General features: G+C 27.6%; 1 protein-coding gene and 1 non-coding gene across 3 annotated transcripts in view; one reads left to right on the top strand and one right to left on the bottom strand.

Moving 5' to 3' along the window:
• Nucleotides 1–415: 415 nt before the first annotated feature.
• Nucleotides 416–12,635, bottom strand: LOC107445472 (uncharacterized). Of its 2 annotated transcripts, none has more exons than XR_006225860.2 (4): nt 12,409–12,635; nt 6,356–6,466; nt 1,738–1,879; nt 416–586 (listed from the first exon to the last, which is right to left on the bottom strand). It is a non-coding gene; the product is annotated as an uncharacterized protein (transcript). The 2 variants fall into 2 exon arrangements; XR_006225859.2 differs by lacking the exon at nt 12,409–12,635 and adding an exon at nt 8,543–8,671.
• Nucleotides 12,636–12,731: 96 nt separating this feature from the next.
• LOC107445490 (WD repeat-containing protein 36) overlaps nt 12,732–22,663 on the top strand; it is a 30,773-nt gene continuing 20,841 nt past the window's right edge. Inside the window, exons 1-7 of the mRNA XM_016059892.2 lie at nt 12,732–13,007; nt 15,900–15,927; nt 16,126–16,226; nt 16,589–16,706; nt 17,213–17,397; nt 18,618–18,750; nt 19,442–19,617. Of these exons, the coding sequence (XP_015915378.1) occupies nt 12,864–13,007; nt 15,900–15,927; nt 16,126–16,226; nt 16,589–16,706; nt 17,213–17,397; nt 18,618–18,750; nt 19,442–19,617 (885 nt within the window). The 5' untranslated portion in view covers nt 12,732–12,863. The remainder of the gene's footprint in view (nt 13,008–15,899; nt 15,928–16,125; nt 16,227–16,588; nt 16,707–17,212; nt 17,398–18,617; nt 18,751–19,441; nt 19,618–22,663) is intronic.

Raw genomic sequence — 22,663 nt, 5'->3', positions numbered from 1 at the left:
TGTTTTCTGGACCTCTCCAGACATGGCCAAGCCATCTTAATCTATTGCTTCGGATGACCTGCACTATCTGTGGCTGTCCATACAGTCTATATAACTCAGCCATAGAATCATAAAAATACAAATTGCAGGATTTCCGCCGATATTAAACCTATATTTTTTTACTATAGTTTTAATACTATAGAATAGTTTTGGACAGTGAATTTTATGCATTTTGCACAAAACTCGATCTTTGGTCAAAGAAAATTAATATGAATAAACAGAAAAAATAGATAACATAAATTTGGTAATGAAATTATATTTTCTTAAATGAAAAAAAAAAAATTTATTCTTAAGAATAACCTTGCAATTTAAGGCCTTCTTCTCTGCAGCATTCAGTTAGCTAAAATAGCAAAGGATTAAAAAAAATTAAATAAACTTGTTTATAAAAATTAGTTTATTTACAATAAATTATTAACATTGAACTAGAAAAAATTTTGCTTGCATAAAATCTCTATACATAATTTACAAATATATATTTAAAAGTGTGAATGATTATCTTTACTGAAGACATGATAGACATACAGCAGTTTCTTCCTGTGAGCCATACCTGGAAAAAGAATTTTAAAAAAAAATTTATGACAATAATATTAATTGAATAAGAATTTAAATCTTTCATTCTCTAAATCTGTGGTTCCAAACATTGGTTAAACAAGGAATCACAAGTTGTTTATAAAGCAGGCATTCTTTATAAAAAAAAATTTAAAAAATAAAAATCATGTCATTATTATACAAAAATATTTAAACATTTATACAGTCTTACTTTTCTAATACTAAATATTACATTAATTAAAAAGACTTAAATTTAGAACTGAAAGGCAACATATTTGCGCTTAATAATCACTGCTAATTCAGAAAATGCAGCCAGTAATTCCTCAACTGGTCATTTATAAACATGCTAATAAATTACATAAACACAAGAAACGAACACACAGTATTTTTTACATATTTATCCCTTTTGTTGTTATATGGTTATATAACAACAAAATTATATAAGTTTGTTACATGGAAAATTTGTTAAATAGAAAATCACTTTTCAAAATACTTAAACACATAACAAGTTTTAAATCCATAAACACTAGAGACAATTAAAATAGAAATTGATACATTTTATCTTGTAAATAAGTATCTATTATTTATTTTACAAATCTTAACCATAAAAGAAATCTGCATGGAAAACAAGAATAGAACAGAACATTATCCAGTGTCACACTATTATGCTACATACATTTTTAACTAAAAAAATTTTTTTATTTATGTATATAATTATAGCTGCATTTATTAGAAAGGTAATTTTAAACATACATTAATACATGTGTTCTTAAGTTCAATTGCTACCGATAAAATCTGTTAATTTTGTCGGAGTTTTTCGTTTGAAATGTGAACAAAAAGGGAAAGGGATTTTACCGCTTTCTCTAAAAGTTAAGTGGCTTCGAAAATCAATTCGAGGTCATTTCCCCCAGAAAATACATTGAAAAAGATCGCAAAATAGAAAAATTCGCAAAATGGAAGTTTGTTAAGTACCGACTGTCTAATATATAAACATATGATTTTCAAATAAAATAACAAAAACCAGACACCTCTTAAAAGATTAAAATAATTCACATAAAAAAATTTGTAATTTGATTTTTTCAGTTTTCAATAACACTGCTTAGAAGTAATTGCTAGAAAAATTCAAAAAAGAAAAGAAAAATTACTCACTGCAAAATTGAACACAAGTGACAGTAACTCAAAAAACAAATACTGCAAGTTCTACAGTTACTGGCAACAGTACATTTTTCACAGAAAACACAGGCAATCATGTTTTGTGACGAACAATGACCATTCAAACCATTAGTTATTCCTGAAATACAAATAACAAATTTTAAAAAATCTCTTTGCAAAATTTGAAGTAAAATATTTTAACCTTTACACTCAATTTTACCAACTTTAGTTATTATCAATATAATATAAACATTTAAATCCATTGCATACTCTGTAAATTAAATTATTTTTTTATCTCATTTAGCAAAAAGAGTTTCACGCCTAATCATACAGTAAAAATAACAACAACAAAATACAATGCAGCAGAAGGTCTGGATACCACATAAAGGGCAAGATTAGAGGTTGCCACCTGTCAAATAAATAAAGTGGCCACCAAAAAAGTTTACATCATTCACCACCCACTCACCACAGCCTCTTTTTGTCATTTGACACCTCATCTTCCCCACTTCTTAGTTCCTGGAAATGCATTCACATAATGAGCATAAGAATGTTTATTTTTCATAATTTCTGTTTATTTTTTAATTTAATGCTTGACAAGTTGCATGGTAATTAATTTTCTATAATATATCTTTGAATAGGCGTAATTTAAGCGCAATAAAATTCAATCTTAACTATTCTTTCAATCTATTTAAATGAAATCTATTAAAATAAATTATTTCTTTATCATCGTCTGATATGATATTCTTTAATGACTTTTCTGCTCTTTTTTTTTATTGACAGTTTGCTTCAACCAGGCCCGAATTTTTAGCTTGGTGGGGCCCTAAGCTACTGAAAATGATGGGGCCCTTATAAGTTCAATTCCATTTCTATGCACCTAAAGTAAACTGCCACTATTTTTTATTGTTGAATATTAACATTATATAATTAAAAAATTTGATAATATTACTTTATTGTTAAATATATTAATTGTGATGAGACTATTATGTAGAACCTTTCTTTTATTGCACATATTTTTTGAACGAGGGGAAAAAGTTACAAAAGAAACACATTTTAAGCACAGAGTAAAAATTTGGCATTCTAGGCCACTATATATTTAAGAGTTTTTTTTTTTTAGATTCATTTTCAATATATTTTATTTTCAATTTTTAATGATTTTTTCGCGAATTTTTTTTTCAATTGTATTTTCTTTACGTTACAAAATCTATAAGACTTAGAAACATGAAATTTTGAATGTGCGTAGAAAATATTCAAAGAGTTAGAAAGAATACAAGAAAATACAATTTGATTATTAGTTTTATTTTTTTTATAACCGCCGTTAAACAACCGACTCAATTTTGAGTTTACGCCCTATCAACCAGGCTATCCCAACCAAACTTATTAGTTTATTTTATAAGTCATTGCACAGCCGACCCAATTTCGAGTTTACGACTACTCATATTCAACTCCGTAGCCTTGTCATTTTGAATCCAATCCAGAAGACAAGGGAACTGCTAGATTAGTACCCAGAGGTATTTATTTGTTATGAGAACTTGGAGGACTTTGTGACCTCGACAGATTTAACATGCACCAGTCACCATTTTATACATGGGTATTCTTCTGCCGGCTGGATTCAAACTCCCATTCTCACGAACACGAGTCCAACGCCCTATCAACCAGGCTATCCCGGCCAAATTTATTAGTTTATTTTATAACAGTCATTGCACAGCCGACCCAATTTCGAGTTTCCGACTACTACTAATATTCAACACCTTAGCCTTGTCATTTTGAACCCAATCCAGCAGTCCCTGGAACAGGTGAGGGCCGTTATGTTAATACTGTTTGCAAAAATAAAAAGAACATTTCGTAAGCTGATATTATTTAATTGATGTTTATATTGAAAATATTTCTTAATTATTTCTGCTTTCTTTTTAATTATTTTAAGTACATTTGTTAAATTTTAGTGCAAGAAAAAAATTATCGTTATTTATGTAAATTTTTGGCTTATATTTTTAAGGATTTATTAAAGGGTCTATTAAATATCAGAGAGAATAAATGTCATATGAGTTTAAAGTATCAGCTCTGCTCTTGATGGTGTATAGTGGCTGGGATGTGATAGAGCTACTGTCCTGGTCATCCCGCCAAAACCAGCATTCAACATATCAATGGAACACGCCAAAGCTTTATATCAATTAGCTATTAGTTTTAGATAATTACAATTGTAGAATAATTATCTTATTATAGAATGAAATGTTTTAAAAGACAAATATCTGTTAATGTTTAACAATTAATCAACGAAAAAACAGAACCAATATTGAAATCTAACGAATTTATTATTTTTAATTACTGATAAAGTTTGTGACAGTAAAAAAAAAAAAAAAAAAAAATTAAAGCCTGATAGATTTCAGAATTTTAGAAACACCTTCTAGTTATACTATTCAATCAAGTCTTTCATCCCGGTCTCATTAGTGATTCCCCATCTTTCGATATCATTTTTGTTTCGTTCTTATTTAATATTAATTTGTTTACCACAGTTAATTTGTATACCTCTTTTACTACATTTTCGAGGAGTTTAAAAATATAATATTGAGGATTTTAACTGAAATGAAATTTGCTTTTTTTGTATGCCTCTTTTATTACGTCATCATCATACCCAAGCGCAACTGTCTACTTTAAATAATGCTATATAGAATGAGATAGAAAAACAAACGTGTGTAGTTATTTAAATTCTTATTCAAAAGTATTAGTTAATTTTTTTTTAACTGACAATTTCTGTCCTTTTTTAGATATTTTAAAGTGCTGTTTAAAACTGCTGCATATTATCACATGAAAGCATTAAATATATCATTTGTACAATTTTAAAGTAAAATAAAAGGGAATTCTGATCCTTAGAAACAGATATTAAATAGTCTGATGATCGAACGATGGGGCAAAAAAAAAACTTTAACTTTTAAACTAAAAAATTTTTTATTTATAAATAATTTATTAATACTCAAATTGCTTGAAAGATGATATGTACCCTACTAGTGACAACGAAGTTTTTTGTTTTATTCAGTCATTTATTTATATTTATTATGTCCGACAATGTAAAAAAGGAAAAAAATGCATTTTCGGCTTCTGAGAGCCCCAGCTCCGAATAAAACTTTAAAAAAAGAGGGGGGAAAGTATGATCTGGGAGCCCTTGTCATCTCGGGGCCCCAAGTTACAGCTTATTTAGCTTATATGTAAATCCGGCCCTGGCTTCAACAACTTTTAAGATGTGGCTAACTTTGTTTTTTATTGAAGCCATAAAGCTGAATTAATTATTTTTGAAAAGGAACTCCTCAAAGATTAGGCTGCTGTTTCATATTGCTTCAACTTCTGTGTTAGCTTTTGTAAGCATTCAATGCTTTACATTTTTTAATGAAATAGCTGAAAAATAACTTACTTGTTTGATCATAGCCCTACATAGTAATTATAACACTGCAAACAAAATTTCTTTAAAAATTTATCTTTTTAAAGAGAAGACATTATAGGGGGTAAATAACAATGTAACAGACATATTATACAGTTAAAAAATTTACCAATATAGCATAATGGTACAACTTAGTGAACATATTTAAAGATATAGATGAGTTTTCACACAAGTTTCTGCCTTCATATGGCAGTTTTTTCATAGAAAATAAAACAATTCCTTTAAAATAACTCAATTGAATAAAAATACACATCTGTTATAAGACACTAAAAACACTTTAAATTACCAATGTAGATATTAATTTTTACACTCTCATTTATTTTGTAATTAAAAAAAAATTACAGTTTTCTTGTTTTGTGATGAAATTGTGCAGAAAATATACTGAATAATATACAGATATCAACAAAATAAACAGCACCCGGAGTGAAACCTAATTTTAATAGTCATGGATATTTAACTCTTTAATTTAAATAAAATAAGATAAAAAATTCTTTTATAGCCTTTATTTTTGAAGAATAATCCTAATACATTTATTTTAGAGCATTTTTATTCCTAAAACAATATTTACAAATGTTTTTTAGTGAAATATATACTAATTTTAGAACTATACCAAGAGGTAAAGTGGGTATATTAAAACATGTTCTTTCGAATGCATTACTGTAACAAAAAATTCAAAATAGATTAGTTGTGAATCATATTTAATTTATATGAATATATTGCATATAAAATGCATTGAAAAATTCAGTAAAATTAATTTAACGGTTTGGTTTTCAGGCTTTCTATGAAAGAAAGCTTGATTTTGAACTCACCTGACCATATCAGACTTTATTATTTTTTTTATCTTATAGCATTAAGAAAGCAAAGTAATTTGGGAACATTTTATTTAAATTATAATGGAAAAGTAAAACAAAATTATTTTCCATAGTGGGGCTATTAAAGACAAAGTAATGAATCATGATTCATAATGATTAAGTATAAATCATGATTCATAATGATTCTGAATTTTTACATTCCGTACACTTAGTAAAAAAAGTAGCAAAATATTTAGCAAGAGCTCTGATATACATGGTTAAGGATATAGGTCTATTCACTGATTTTAAAATGCTGATAATTTTTACGCATTCAAATAAATATTAATTATATAGTTTCAAGCAAGAAATATTTCAAATTTAAATTGCCTATCACCTTGTCCTTTTGATCTATTGTTTTCATGAAATCCATTTTGTGCATTAGCATTTCCATTCTCAGCAATTTTACGGTTCGCAGCACCATTGAAAAGAAGTTGACGTGTCTTTTCTATAAAAAAAAAGATACAACAGAAACAGTTAGTTTTTTAGAACTTTGTTAAAATGAATCCCTTTTAATGTGAACTAATTTTTAATTCTCCATCAAATTGTACACAGATAGGTTTTTAATCAGGATTTGTTGATTTAGTTCATAATTAAAATCCTGATTAAAAAATTTTAATAAAATCATTGATTTAAATCAAAATATCTATTTTTAAATAAACCATTTTTTGATAAATGTACAAATCATTTTAATATGAGATTTTTTTTTATTGGTTTTTATAGTTGTAAATTCTTTGTAAATATATTGTGTTAATAAGTTTCAATTACTAAGTGTGAAATAAATTACAGCACTTTTGGAATGAGATTTCAAAAATCTTATAATTCTTGTGAATTTTTCAGATTGTTAACTATGAACAAAGTAAAACTTTAAAACTGTTGCGAATACAATTATTATTATTTTTTAAAATAATAATCTGCGAAAATAATTTTGTGATTTATAAATCTGTTTTTCAGAAGTTAATATTAAATTCCATTTTCAAAAATTTTAATCATACATTTACTTATATGGAACAGATTTTAATGCAATGATATATAGTTTGAAACATAGTATGATTTATTTTTTAATATGATTTCAATCGGGATGTAATGGAAAAGCGAAATTTGGAAAAATTGGAGCTAGATTACTTTATACTGAACCATAAGTTATGTACTGCTGATATTTATTTTTTTAATTATATTCAAACGAGTCTACTTCCTAATTTTTTCAATGCTTTTTTCAAGAATTGAGGATATTGCTTTAGTTTGCTTCGTTTTTGCTGCTTTTCTGATCTAATTACAATGCAGCATTATGACGGAGCGTTTCTTATTTATTATTGTCATTTTTTCCAGCACGGTAAAACAGATAACAGGTTAACTTAAAAAAGTGTAACGAAAGAAACAATGAAAAATGAAAAAATACGGCAACCGAAGCTGACGTCTTCAGGGGGTATCAGCTCCGGAAACCATAAATGCAAAACCTCTTCTATCGAGAGAGCCCAACAAGTGTCTAAATTGCTCTCTCTGTACCTGAAAGGTTTTGCCCAAGACCAGGAAGAGAAAATACAGTACAAAATATAACGCTCAAAATAAAACGCTCAAAAACTTACTTAAAAACAAATCTCATAAGCAAATTACACTACTAACTACCAAGCAACAACTAAATTTAAATAAACGAAAAAACTTTTATTTATTTATTTTTTTAATCATCTTTACCACATTTTTTTTAATAGCGGTTACTCAGTTTTTTTTATTTATCCTAAATATTTTTATCATAGTTCCCCCCCCCTTCCCTTTACTTAATACCAATGACATAAAGTTCTATTTTTCAATAATGACTAAATTTATATATATGTGTAAAATGATGCAGTCGGACCGAGCAGGAAAACAGACACAGGATTTTTATGAAAGGAAAATTATTTTATTAGATAATTTTCAAATGGATGACGAGCGAAAAGTGAAGTTAACTCCATCGACAATCAGTCTCTCTGGTAGGGAAAATCTCGCAAAAAAAAAAACCGAAAATGTCTCTATTTAGGGCAAAGAGGGAAATCTTAAAAATGACTATTGGTTTATGAAATAGGTCGAATGATTCCCACGAAGATTAATGGAAAAATGTCTTTACTTATAATTATGTATACTTGAGCCAAAAATAGATTTAAGAACAGGATGTGGCTTTTTAAAAGTATGAGAAAGTTTTTCAATTAGAATAATTAATTAGAAGTTGTTTTAAAGCAAACAACTAACATAAAAAGATTAATAGAAGTTTTTTATGTTACATATATATCAGGGCTCGAAAAACCACCCGTCCTCGGCAGTCAAAACTTCCCTGCGGACAGCAAATTTCTCGAATGTGACTTCCGCGAGGACGGCCATTTTCTCGTTAATGTTCGTGGTACATTTTCTATTTTTGTTATTGGAATTGATGTTTTCTCTGTCTGGGAGTACTGCAACGGTTGAAAGGGGCTTTTCAGCAATGCACTTACAAAAAAACACATAATGTACTGGTCTTAAACAAGAAGCGTTAAAAACAATTATGAACATCTACCTAAATGGAAAACCCCTTTCAGACTTCTGTGCTGAAACCTCTGTAAATCATTGGCTTGATTGTGGAACTGGCAAACGTCATATTTGATCCATTTAAAAAACTCAGTACCCTAGGATAAATTGACATTCCAGATAACTTGATCATTGATCTTGATTACTTGACTTGTCATTTAAATTATTTCATAAAAGAAATAAACTATTTCATAAAAGAAATACTAGGTTACTATTAGTAACCTAGTATTTCTTTTATTACTGTATAATGTAATCCTAGTAATTTGTAATCCTAGTAACTACTAATTCCTTGTGCAATTTATATAAATGTTTATAATAAATAAGAAAAAATTAGATTTTTATTTATTTAGAAGCTACGGGTTAGTTTCAAAGGAGTACGGGTACATTGTTGGACAAGTTGTCCTCAAGGACAGGTAAAATTTCTGAGTTTTTTTTAGCCCTGATATATCGTATATCTTGGCGTATAAGAAGACCCTCTATTTTTGATTACAAGGTAGCAAATTTTGGATATAATTGGGTGTGCTAAGTTGACTACTGAAGAATACAAAATTGTAGGGTAGTAAAAGTAGTTCTTGAAAGCAGAAAATTAATACAGAGTTATTAATATCTATCTCATTGTTTATCATGCAGCGAGTTTTCATGAATAATGGATGTCAAATTTTATTGATGGTGCATAAGGCAACCTGTTTTGCAAAAAATTTTAGGGGTTTGAGAAGTCAACTTATACACACAGGTATTTACAGTATTTCATGTCATATATAGACTAATGCAAATGACACAAATATCTAAAATGATTAAAAAAAAAAAAAAATGAGAATAATTCTGTGCTTCATAATGCTTTTAAATTAAGGTAACATTAAGTTCACATAGTTTGTTTAGCACATATTTTGATTATGTAAACAATTTTATTCAGCTAATTAAAAAAAAAAAAAAGAAAAAAAATCAAACAAATTCAAAGGACAAAAAATAGCAAAACATATTTACAAGTTCATCAAAAATAGTGCTTTGAGATTCCACTGGAAACAACTTATTGTATTCTTCTTTAATTTGATGTAAAATAATAAAGCAAATTTCAATAAACCAACGTCGATGCTAACAACTAACTGATAACTAATCAATATCAGGCAACAATATGAGAATCTTTTCTTAAGTTATGTAATGTCTTTTAACAATAGTTTAGAAAATTATTAACGAATTGGAAATATTTGGAAAGAGCCTTAAATCCATAGTTTTAAGTAAGACTTTTTAAATTGATAATAAATATTATGAAGCCATCTAGAAAATATTTCAGTTTTCAAAAGATCTTTTTTTAAAGAAAAGAAAATCAGATTTTTTCTTCATATTTAAATTAGAGTTTACTACATTTTTCAAGCAAAGCTAATATTAATAATGCTTAATAATATCGTAAAAAAAACAATATTGCAACTAAAATATACTATTAAAGTGATTTAAATTATTTAATTACTACAAACTAACCACTGAAAAGCTCAACACCATTATCAATTATGTAAGTAAATTTAAAATTTCATTATTTTTATCCATTAACAGCNCCCATAGAGATTCCAAATGTATAACATTCCTCTATGATTTAATTTCCTTCATGCTAAAAGCTGATAATGAATCACAAATGACCACAAGCATCAGATTAATACCTGAACAAGAATTTTTTCCATGGAGGGTGGGTGTAACCATTCACAAACAAAAATCGTTTTCGTATTTCTCAATGCATATTTTGTTTGTTGACTTGATTGTCAAAAAAAAAAAATATAAATAATGAATAAACAAATAAAAATATCGAATTTCCATTTTCAATAAAAACGATTTTCTGGTGTGTTTGCGATCTTATTTTATTTCAATTGTTTTTAATATTTCGTCATAAAATAACACTCTGAAAATTAATTTTTTATAAAATATATACATTTATAGCTAATACATACACAACATTAAAATTTTAAAAAAATCCTATTTTGTCCCCAAAGTATGTTGCCCCTCGATGTAACAATATATCCCTCTACAACAATATATTTATTTGGACCCAAAAATATTGTTGTAGCGAGGTTTTACTGTATATGCAAAAAGTGAAATTAGCATTAAGGGGTCTCAAACTCTTGATTGCTAAAATTACGGGATCACCAAGGATTGAAAACTATTAGGTATACATACTTTTCAGAACGCAGTTATCCCCTAATTTAGATGGTCGAATATCCATAAAAAAAATTATTCTGAAAAAGTATGGTTTTGAGTCTGATTTCAAAACTTAAAATATTCTCAGCACTCATTAAAAGTACACTTTAGCTATTGAACAATTAAGATTTGCTTTCAGTTTATATAAATGTGATTAGCAAAGTAAAAGCTATTCAGAATTTTTTTCACACAGATCAATTTAATAAAGTAATTATTTTTAAAACTATGCAGTTAAATAATTCAGTATTTTTGTAATTTTCAAATTAAACATATTTTATTAATTTTACTTTTGCTTCACAAAAACTACTTTTAAACAAAGTTATAATGAAAAAAAAAATAACAAAACAAAACATAAGTTGATAAAATTTAGAAATTTTTCTATTCCAATTCATACTAAACTAAAACTATTTCAGAATCAAATGACATTTTACCTGATTAAAATAAATTGCATTTATGACTATTTAGGTTTCATACTGTGTCAGACCCTGAATTAAGTTCTTTTAAGCACTCTTGTCTTGACAATCCACGTCGAAAACCGCACCTTGATAAACCCTTTTTCATGAAGGCTAAAATACAGAGCACTCAACCCCGACCAGGCACCCAGCCGTGTTTATCAGGGCCTTATCTTAACCACCATGGCAAGAGCACCATGTAATTTTGACCTTGCACAGATGACATGCAGGGCACCTGAGCCCGTAATTAATTTACACAAAACTTAATTTTAAGATTTATTATTGGTAAAACGATGAAAAAATTTACTTCTTCACATGAAAAATTTTCAAATTAATATGTTTACAGATTCATATGAAGATTTATCATAAAGGTTTCTATGACAAAAAAAATTTCAAACAGCTTCCCTAATGAATTGCATTTCTTTTTACATATTTTTTATCAATTCACTTTGAAATTTCTTATAGTATTTATGTATGTATTATAAACTGCACTCCTTAATGATAGCAACCAACTACTGAAATCTTTCTATTATAATGACTTTATACAACAAGTCATTTTTGCTATTACATAGATGCAATGATATTTTAATGCCAATTAGAATGTCTGAACTAAACTTTCCATTTTAAGAAAACCACTCTTAAACAGATGTTAAAAATTTTTGAGTTTTCTATAGAAATATTATTTTGTTAACAATGAATCAACGGATAGCGAATATTTCCAAAAAATGATTCAAACATCTATTCTTTTTTACTGTAAGCATTTATTAGAGGTGAAACATCTTGGGTTTTATATAAATAAAGAGAGAGGAAGGACGTCCCGTTTTCAGTCTAAGTGGTCCTGGGGAATGGCTGTTTAGAATCAGCATGTCATATGCTTAGATCTACAGTTTAAAAGTTTTGAAGAAAGTGAGTATAAGAAATATTTTTATGTCAAAATAAATTCAATGACCCTTGGTAAATATTTGTTATTGTTTTGTAAACTCAAGATAAAGCAACCTCACGTTTTAACGTCTTTTTTTCTTTAAGCAGCAGGGATCGTTATAAGAAACGTATCTAATGGCTATCACAAATAAATACAGAGAGAACAATATTTTTTTTTTAAAAAAATAGAAGATAAAGATTAAAGGTTAAAACAAACAGCAGAGTTCTTGCCATAGATTTACAAAATAATTTAGCAACGAAATTTCATCCCGTTCAAGCCTAAGGAAAAACAAAATACCTTTCTTCGTATTTCACCAACAAAAGGAAAACTTTTTCAGAAAAAATTTATATAGTTTCACTAATTTAAAAAGAATAGGAGTGATAAAACTAGACTGTTGAAGAAGAGGTGAGAGTATACAGAAAAAATTTAACGAATTTTAAAGCAAGAAATTTAAACTCGAAAACTTTTATTTTGACATTTTAACTATCAAAGAGGTATAAGCAAATTTACGCGCTGCTCATTCTATAATATTTGTTTATTTAAGCGCTTCCGTATGCCTATTTCTATGCGTTTCAATATTAAAATCTTTTCGTATGCCATTTAGAAACTTGCATCAAACAAAAGTAAGCAGCGAAGAACTTTCTCAAGAAATAGTAAACAAATCTTCAACACGTGCAGTTTTCTAGTTTTGTTTATCCGAATCGAATTGTTTGATTGCTTTAATTTAAGTTTATCCATGATTTACAAGTAAAATGCCTCAACCTAGCAAAATTTTTATTAGTTATCGTGCTCTCGGATTTGTTAGCAATCATGTTCCTTTAAATTTACGATATATCACTTCTCGAAAAGAAAGTCTTGTGGTCACGGCTGTCGGCAAATCTTTTCATACTTATGGAGTCAGTATATTTTAAATATCTATTTTTCATAAATATATAGAATATTTATTTTCCGTTCCATTATTTTATTTTCATCATAGGGTATATTTCCGAATCGTGATCTGTTCTGTCGCTCCAACTACATTTGCCTAGGCGAAAAATATATTTTAAATTTACAATTTTTTTAACATACATTTATAAAACCATTGTATCGATTTTTATGCTTTACCTCATTGAAATCGAATGGATCAAGATTCAATGAAAGACTGAAGCAGAATCAGAAGTATAAACACAATATTTAAATATTGACTCTTAGTAATAAAAATATCAAAAAATCATACTGACTCCTTATTTTTTCAATCGTTTGTTTCTTAAACTCAACCAATTAAATAATTTAAGTAATTGGTTGAAAAATTTGTTTTAAACAGTCATCAATTTCTTATGATTGATTTAAAAAATTTACTATTAAGCAAGAGATCAGCAGTACTTTATATGAATGGGAAGTTTTCCTAATTAATTTCTGTGTCGAAATATACAAAAATTTTTGCACTTACAGATAGTGGCCTACTGTGGAGAAAAAAATTGCAAAAAGAGAGACTGAAAAAAAAATTGCAAAAAGGGATAAACTCAAACAATATCGTTTGTAACCAACCCTGGGCAAACCAGTATATATTTTATTAAATTTTTGCAGTTCAAAAACCCTTTGGCTCCTTAGCCATTATAGTTTGAGTGAACAGGTATATAGATATATACCTATGTTCAGCATTTTTTTAGCTTGGAAATCAAACACATAAACATACTTTGAATTGCGATTTGCTTCTTAACCATTTAAATAAGCAGAATATAGCCAATTAAGAGAATGTAGTCCCTATAGTTTAGCCCAACAATCTGAATTGTTTTTTGATGTAGGATCTCAAATGTTCAACCTTCGTTTGGCAAAACCCAGGGATATAATGATTAAATTTTATTAACAATTTTAAACATATTTAGCAAAAGACTATAAATTACTTTAAAAATAGGCAATGATCTATTTTTATTAAATATTTTGAAAATATTGAGTGAATAAATAAAGAATGAAATTTATTTATCATTGTTTTATCATAATTAATCACAAAATTATTTTTTGGGGATTTGCATCAGAGAGTTGTTTTTGCAGGTCTAGGCAGTACCTAGTCTAACTCTTAGTTTAATTTTAGCTCATACATAAATTGAAAATAATTAACTGAAATATTGTGTCTATTAAAATAATAAATAAAAAAATTAAAAAAATAAACATTGAGATTGCTTATTAAAGTATCATTTTTCAATATTACATTTGGTTGTTTTTATTTAATGTGAAATTCTACTAAAATGTTTCATAAATGGATATATTCTTTTCATAATTCTTTCGTTTGATTGGCATTAAAAGAAACAGCTTTAAAATTTCTTGATTGTGAGCATCTCAATTAAATAATTTCATACAAATAGCAGAAATAATAAATTAATAATTCATTATAGGTTTAACTACAGATTTTAAAAATCATAACTGATTTAAAAATTAAGTAGCTCTCATCCTCGGAATCTGTATGACCCTCAATGGAATTCTAAGGTTCTGTGGAACAGCATCTGGAAACCATTCATATTAATTTGAATTTCCTAATAAAACTTTTTAAGTTAATTTTAAAAAAATTGCACACTATTATAAAACTACTTTAATAAGGGCTCTGTTTCTGCTACCTTGCAAGTAGCATATTGCTAGTTTAAAAAAAAAAAAAGAATAGTTGTTAGAGGAAAGCGCAGTAACAAAAAGTGATAGTATCTTTTAATAGTCTGGATTTTCAACTGTTTTTCCGTCTTGGTTCATGTGATTTTTGAAATGATATTTTTAATACAATGCAGTTGTGACACATGAATATAAAATTTGAGTAATAATTTTTTGCCATACTCAATTGGTTATGTTTCTGTCTTAAATCCACCTCATTTTTATGGGAGTTGTTTATCAATTTATCAGCCACTTCAATATGGTTTTTAAATTCTGATTTACTAATAAGGTATTTTGATGTCCGAATTTTGAATTTTAGTAATCACTTTTTGACTTGCTCTGGTTATAATCTTTATTTGTTATTCTAATTTTTATCAGTCATTGTGTGTAGCATTTTTGAAAAGTTCTTAAAGATACTTATTTTTGTTTTTTAAATGCCTTTAAAGGTGCTTTTTTATTTTGTGTTTTTTTTTTAAAAAAAGTGTACTGAATTTTCCCTTTTCGAAATGAGATATTTTCTTTACCACATCGATTTTTGCCACATATTACACAAAAAGTGTAGTTTTTTGCATTGTTGTAATCAACGTTTTCACAATTGATTCGAACACAATGTATTTCGGTGTACCATCAGTCCATTGCGTGTGGAAGCGCCAATCATTTTGCATGTTTGATGAATTACTTGCGGGTCCGCATGTGCGTATACTGAACTGGAATCCGTGAGATTTTTGCACTCTCATGTGCCACTCTGTTGCATTTTGCAAGATATTCTTAATTTCAGGTTTCATTTTCCACCCTCTGAAATTGAACTGAAAAATATCTCAATCTTCTTATGGTGGCTAATATAATTAAGAAAAGAGTTCTTAGTCAGAAACTAGTTATTTTATCATGATCATGTAAAGTATTGGAAAATTATTTTGCTAATGTATATAGTGCTTATAAATATTTTTTAGTGCTTAAAAAGTACTTTAAAGGTGCTTTTTTTGTTGAAAGATTTGACTAGCACCCCGCAGTAACCAGAACCGAGTAACATTCATTATTTACCATGTCCCAGTATTTCTTGAATGATTGTATTTCAAGCAAAACTGGAAGTAGTTTTTACATTTACACTAGTTTTTAAGTTAAATTGTTTATATTTTATTTATGTTTACTCATATTTTTCCTTTTATTTTTAGTGTTCCAAGTTGAACTTGTTGAGTGTTAGTAAGTATATTAAATTTCTTATTCTTTTTTTTTTTTAATATTTTATTTGTATTATTTAGGGATCTAAGGATGTGTGTGTTAGTGTTTCATTCATTTGAATAACATGTTTAGAAAATATTTTTAATAAAAGTATGATCACTTATTTAGTACCTTATTTGATTGCTCATTTGTTTGACATTATTTGTGTTTGTTCTATAGGTGGGCAACATTCTGAAGAAATTACTTACCTTACCTCCGACTCTTATCTTGTTTTCAGTGCCTGTAAGAACGTCATTTATGCATGGCGAAGAGGGAATGAGGTATATATAGTTGTTTTTTTTAAACATTTAAGGATTATTATAGATTTAATAAATTTATTTGAAATTGCTATGATTTTTAATTTATAAATTGAATGTTCTGGATATTCAGCTAACAAAATTTAGTGCCAGAAAGAAATTTTTGTTGGGTACTTGAACCCAACTATGATCTAGCATTATTTCTCTTGGATTAACATAATCGCTTTCCAATCTAACAGGCATATTTTCCCTCTTGTTATTCAATGTATAAGAGGAAAAATCTGAAACAAACTTATTTTGAAGAAGTTTAAACACATTTTTATAATCTTATGTTATTCATTAAGCTATATTAAATTGTGTGTAATAGAATTTCATATTTTTTTCAGTTGAAACATACTTACATAGGTCCTGAAAAAAATGTCTCTTTGCTTCTTCCTTTTGGGCCTCATTTAATTGCAATTTATGAAGATAACACTTTAATTTTGTGGAATATTAAGAGTGAAGGTAAGGAAATGATAAATTATTATTAATTATATATATTTTTGAGTTCTTGACTTTTATATTCTATAGGATTTCGACCCTGTTACTTAGTCTCGATCATTACTCAGCATCTACTCCTTGTTATTATTTTAAGTGTAAAATAAAATATAAATTCTACTTATTCAAGAAAGGAATTTTCGATGCAAAAATATGTTACATATAGTTATCTAATCTAAAATGTCTGTATTTTAAACGTTTTTTTTTTAATTATTATTATTGAAGAAAAAAAAATCAAACTGGTAATGTGAACAAAACTTTTCTTCAAGTTGACATTAGCAAGGTGCGATGGTAAAAACAACAAATTATTGGTAAACCGATGTAAAATACCAAACAACTATTGGTATTTTATATTGGTTTTGCCTGTTATAATTTTTTTGCTCTATCAATTCTATTTAACGCTATTTTCTTCTTCATTTATTGTTTTATTACTTATATACATCTGTATTCTTTTTCTTCTTTTTTAATTTCAGAAAATAGTTTGGAAATACCTTTTGGTAGCAATACCCAAATTTCTGCTATTATTCATCCGAGTACTTACCTAAATAAAATTCTTATTGGATGCCGTGATGGTAGGCTTGAGATCTGGAATTTAAGGACTACTAAACTTATTTACACATTTGAAGGATGGGGATCTCCAGTCACAGTTTTAGAGCAAGTAAGTTAAAGGGTCTTAAGTTACCCTTTTCTAAATTACGGGAAATAGAAATAACAACGTCCAGTATTGCAAACATGTGATTTTTTTATCATTTCATTAAAAAGATTGTGGTAATGGATACTCTGGTTGTAGATACCTAATATGGGTTTAATGTTGTTTATGTTTTTCCTAATATGTTTTTTTATGACCCACTGTAATATAGTAGTATTAATATCAATAAACAATAATATTAGAAATTGCCAATAACCATTTAGAGGAAATTTGAATCCACTGCATCCATCGTTAAAGCAGACCTCTTCATAAATTATTTGACCAGAAAATTGGACCTGCCATAAATAATTTTAATGGAAAATTTGACATTTTATGAATTATTTTTTTTGTCTTAAAAGAAGATTCTTCATAATATTTTTCATTTTAAAAATTCACAAAATTCTTCTTTTGAAAATCAGTGTCGATGGCATCTTTAATTTTTTTTTTTTTTTTAAACCACAACTTATTGAAAGGCAAGGATTTTTCCCCCCTTAAGCTGAACTTTATTTATTAATGTATTATAAACCTTTTGCTGAGCATAAACATAAAAACAGAATTCTGTTAGAAATGACCCTATTTTACAGTATTCACAATATTTCATAGAACAGGGCTTTTTACAAAAAGTCTGGAAGGACCTCAGAATTGTCTGTAGAGTTATAATATTGCTTAACAAAATAATTAAAAATGTAACTAATATGTTTCTTTTTTAATTTTCTTTGATACATTATAATTAATTTTTTTAAATAATATTTTTGGTACCTTATGTAGAATTATTAGAAAAGTTGTTATTTTATATATCTGTGATATTAGGTACACTAGGTAAGATATTAGGTATCTAAATAAAACAGCATTTTTTGTTTAACTGTAAAAAAATAGTCTACATCAAATGATATTTTAATTCTTTGTTCATGAGGGTCTTTCAAGAAACAAAAAGCAAGACTGAATATTAGTTTTAAATTTTTTAGATTTTGTTTTCATTAACATTTAATTGATTTTACTTATTCATTGATTCTTATTTAACTTCAACTATGATACAGCCCACCAATAAGATAGTTTCTTTCACTAAGTAAATTTTATTTTCGGTTTCTAACACCTAAACTTGAAGTTTTAAAAAAATAATAAACAGACAAAATATATAATAAATATGCAGCAAAAAAAAGCAATTTGAAGCAGTAATGTTCCACTTGTAGGCACCAAAGCTGGATACTGTTGCTATTGGTCTAGAATCAGGAGATATCTATGTTCACAATATAAAAGTTGATGAAACTGTTATGAAGTTCACACAAGACTGGGGTGCAGTTACAGCTATATCTTTTCGAACAGGTAGTTTTTATTGCTAAATTCTAACTAACAATAAATATATTTTGTTAAATGAGAGAGATTTTATGAAATGTTAACTAAGCAAATAAATTTATCTAAGCTTTTTTTCTGATTATAACATGTGATTTTCAGTGAATTTTTTTCCTTGTACAATTTGCTTATGGTATAAGTCATTGAATATTGTTTTACTAAGTTTAAATTCAAGCGTTTCCACAGTTTTCTTTTCCCTTTGTATAAAGCTACAATACATAGGTATAAAATTGGTTCCTAAGTAAGATAACTGTTTTATTTTATAGACATTTTTTCTTTTTTAATTTAATTTTATTTTGTAATTGACAACTAAATTAATCTTTTTTTAATTGTCATTTCTTGAAATTTTTATGTTTTTTATGCTATGTAATATAATTTGAGCAAAATAAATCTTATTTAAAAATAAAAGATCACTTACTTCTGGTCCTTATCATATCTTTGCTTAATTATTCAACTGTTTTCATAAGTATAAAATGTCTGTAAACGATAAATATAATAAATATCGGCATTGTAGTTGTTTCAGAAGATTTTACTTATTGTTTGCTATTATTAGTTTTATTTCAATAATTATAGAAAATATAATTTCTAAATTTACTTATGTTTTTTTTTTCCTATTTATTTTTTTTATTTTTTGTGTAATTATCCTGATTTAATCTAATTTTAGATGGGCCACCAATTATGGCTACTGCTAGTCCAATGGGGCACATTGCAGTTTGGGATCTTGACAAAAGACGTTTGCACAGTGAAATAAGAGATGCTCACAGGGGTTGTGTGTCTGGAATGAAGTTTCTTCCCTTTGAACCACTACTTATCACTTCTTCGAGTGATAACTCTATAAAGGTTTGAAAGTTTTTTCTTTGTCCTTGCTGTTAAAAAACTATTAATAACTATAATGTACCCATTGCAGGAAAAAAAATTACCATTAAAGTTATAATTAATGAACAAATTTATAATGTAATGCAACCTTCAAGGTTTGATTGCCTAATCTTAGGTATAAGTTGTATTATTTACCTAAGGCAAAGTATGAAGGGCTTGAAATTAAGAATGGCCAGTTGATCCAGAACCATTAAAATTTAACTTGAACCACCATGAAATTAATTGTCAATTGTCTCTCAAACCAGCAATTGATGTAAAGAGATTTTAAGCTGTTTTGATCATATAATATAATATTTTGTCATACTTGAGAATATTACACATTCTCTGTTTTGTACTTTTTCATTTAATTTATGTCAGCTTTTTTAAAAATGAAATCTAATTTAGGCAAGTAAACCGACCAATGACAGTGTGTATCAACTTCTGATATCTTAAAATGGCGGGATCACAGGCTAGTGACTAAATTTTCTTAATTTCTATCCCTGGCATCAACTACATTATATTTTTACATTTTGCTCATCTAATCCTCTTGATGTATTTTTTTAACCACTAGAATGCCGTTTAATTGTCCAATTGACTGGATTATTAATATTGACCTTGACTTCTCTAAATAGAAATTTAACAACAAAACAACAAAAATAATTCTACAGTACAGAACCCGTTATTCGGAAATCGGAAAACCAAAAAACCGGAACAAAATTCCATAAATTTTCTCACCATTTTTTTAAAAAAAAAAAAAAAGCATTCTCATAAGATTTACGATTTTTCTTTCTTTTTTTAAAGATGTTTACCTTACCATCATTTTGGAAATAATCATTAGTGTATTACTTCATCGTTTTTTCTTATTTTTAAGATTATTTCCNTTTCCATATTTTTTTTTTTTTTTTTTTAGTTGGGTTTAACAATTAAAAAAAAACGGCTTTTTGTAGCAATTCAGAAAACCAGAAAAATCAGTTATCCAGAATAGCGATGGTCCCGACCGTTCCGGATAATCGGTTCCCTACTGTATTTTATGTTCTCTGTCTGAGGAACAGTTCTCCAGTAGAGGAAAAAGTTTCTTCTTAAAATTAGAGGGCAAAGAAATGCATTTCCAGTTTCATTTCCTTTTGAAACATATGCTAGAGTGCACAGTCCAATTTTTTACTAATTTTGTGAGTGTAAGATGTATTTTTAAACCACAACCAATGGAAAAACAAAAGATGTGTGCTATTGCTGCATCAAAAAATTTTAATGAATGATGAAAGACAAAAACACCATAACACTTATGTATGACATTAGCACATCAACTATATTGGTTATATATGTATTATAAGAAAGTGCAATTCGATGCTAAGTTTTGTGTCAGTTTTGGACTGTTTTATTTATTTATTTAAATGTAAAATTATCCAGATTTTTAGGTGAAGGGGTATGACCAGTCTGTATAATCGTTTTTATACTCTACTATGTTAGGAAAACATAATGAAAAAATCAGATTTTCCAAAAACTGTTCAACTATTTTCTTTGATATTTTATAATTTATTATTTAAAATACAGTAGGGAACCGATTATCCGGAACGATCGGGACCATCGCTATTCCGGATAACTGATTTTTCCGGTTTTCTGAATCGCTACAAAAAGTCGTTTTTTTTAATTGTTAAACCCAACTAAAAAAAAAACTTTTTAATATAATCTTAAAAAGAAGAAAAAACGATGAAGTAATACACTAATGATTATTTCCAAAATGATTGTAAGGTAAAAATCTTTCAAAAAAGAAAGAAAATTTCTAAAATCTTATGAGGAAAAAAAATTTTTTTTTAAAAAATGGCGGGAAAATTCATTGAATTTCGTTCCGGTTTTTTGGTTTTCCGGTTTTCAGATTTCCGGATAACGGGTTCTGTACTGTACCATTTTTCAAGACAATAGAGAAAATTTCAACACTAACTCTTACATTTTGGTTCGTGCAATTAGTTCTAGAGACATAGTGATGTGTGTGTGTTTTTTTGTTAATTTCAATATTATTCTTCAGTTTATATAATTGTGTAAAATCGATTCAAATAAAATTTTAAATTTATCAATTGCCAGGTGTTTTGTCACTTCATCATTAGACTAAGAGCTTTTCATTATTTCAAAACTCTACTAAAATAAGCAGATAGTACAGGGCACTCATCCAAATGCAAAGTATAAAGATTGATGGCAGTTTTGATTTTTTTTAACGTGGCTCACTAGAGGAACAATTCACTAATTTATTTCAGAAAATTTTTGTGAATTTATTTCAGTTGCTCGTTATATTTGTATGCATTACAAACATTCAGTAATCCTTAATTCAAAGTATTTTGAAATAAGATAATCATTATTTCAAAATACTTTGAATATATTTTAACTGCTATGTTTGATAACTTATTAAAATAAATGTTTGATTTAATGTGATAAATTTTTCTTTATAGTAATTTGAAATTTTTTTTAACATTATTCAGTGTCAAAATTAGTTAAGAAGGTAAAGATTAAGCACGGTCTGATATGTATCACACAGCTGATTAAATTTACCTAAAACTGCATGCCAGATTTCTTAGAATAAATTCCCTTTTTTTTTATAAGAATTAGTGATCACATTTGCTTACACTTTAAGTTCGCTGTTTGATTTAGTTACTTACAAAATTTCATTATTTTTTACACTTCGATGTTTGTTATTTGTACCATATTTTTCAGCCAGCCACAATTCCCTATATTTTAGTTCAGATTTTTTTATATGTAACCATCGAACAGCCGACTCAATTCTAGGCTTACGACTACCAATGATCAACTCTGTATCCTTGTAATTTTGATCCCAGTCCAGAAAACAAGGAAGTTCCTGGATCAGTACTCCCAGGGGTATTGATTTGTTATGGGAGCATGGAGGACTTAGTGACCCAACAGATTTAACATGCATCAGTCGCCGTTAACTATATGGGGAGTCTTCGACCTTTCAGGGATCGAACCCATAATCTCTTCAACATGGGCCCAGTGCCCTACCAACCAGGCTGTCCCGGCCCTAAGT

The sequence above is a fragment of the Parasteatoda tepidariorum genome, chromosome 10 (assembly GCF_043381705.1).
Source record: "Parasteatoda tepidariorum isolate YZ-2023 chromosome 10, CAS_Ptep_4.0, whole genome shotgun sequence".
In the NCBI taxonomy this organism is placed as follows: Eukaryota; Metazoa; Arthropoda; class Arachnida; order Araneae; family Theridiidae; genus Parasteatoda; species Parasteatoda tepidariorum.
Note: the sequence above shows the minus strand (reverse complement) of the source record. Positions and strands in the feature narration are given on the sequence as shown.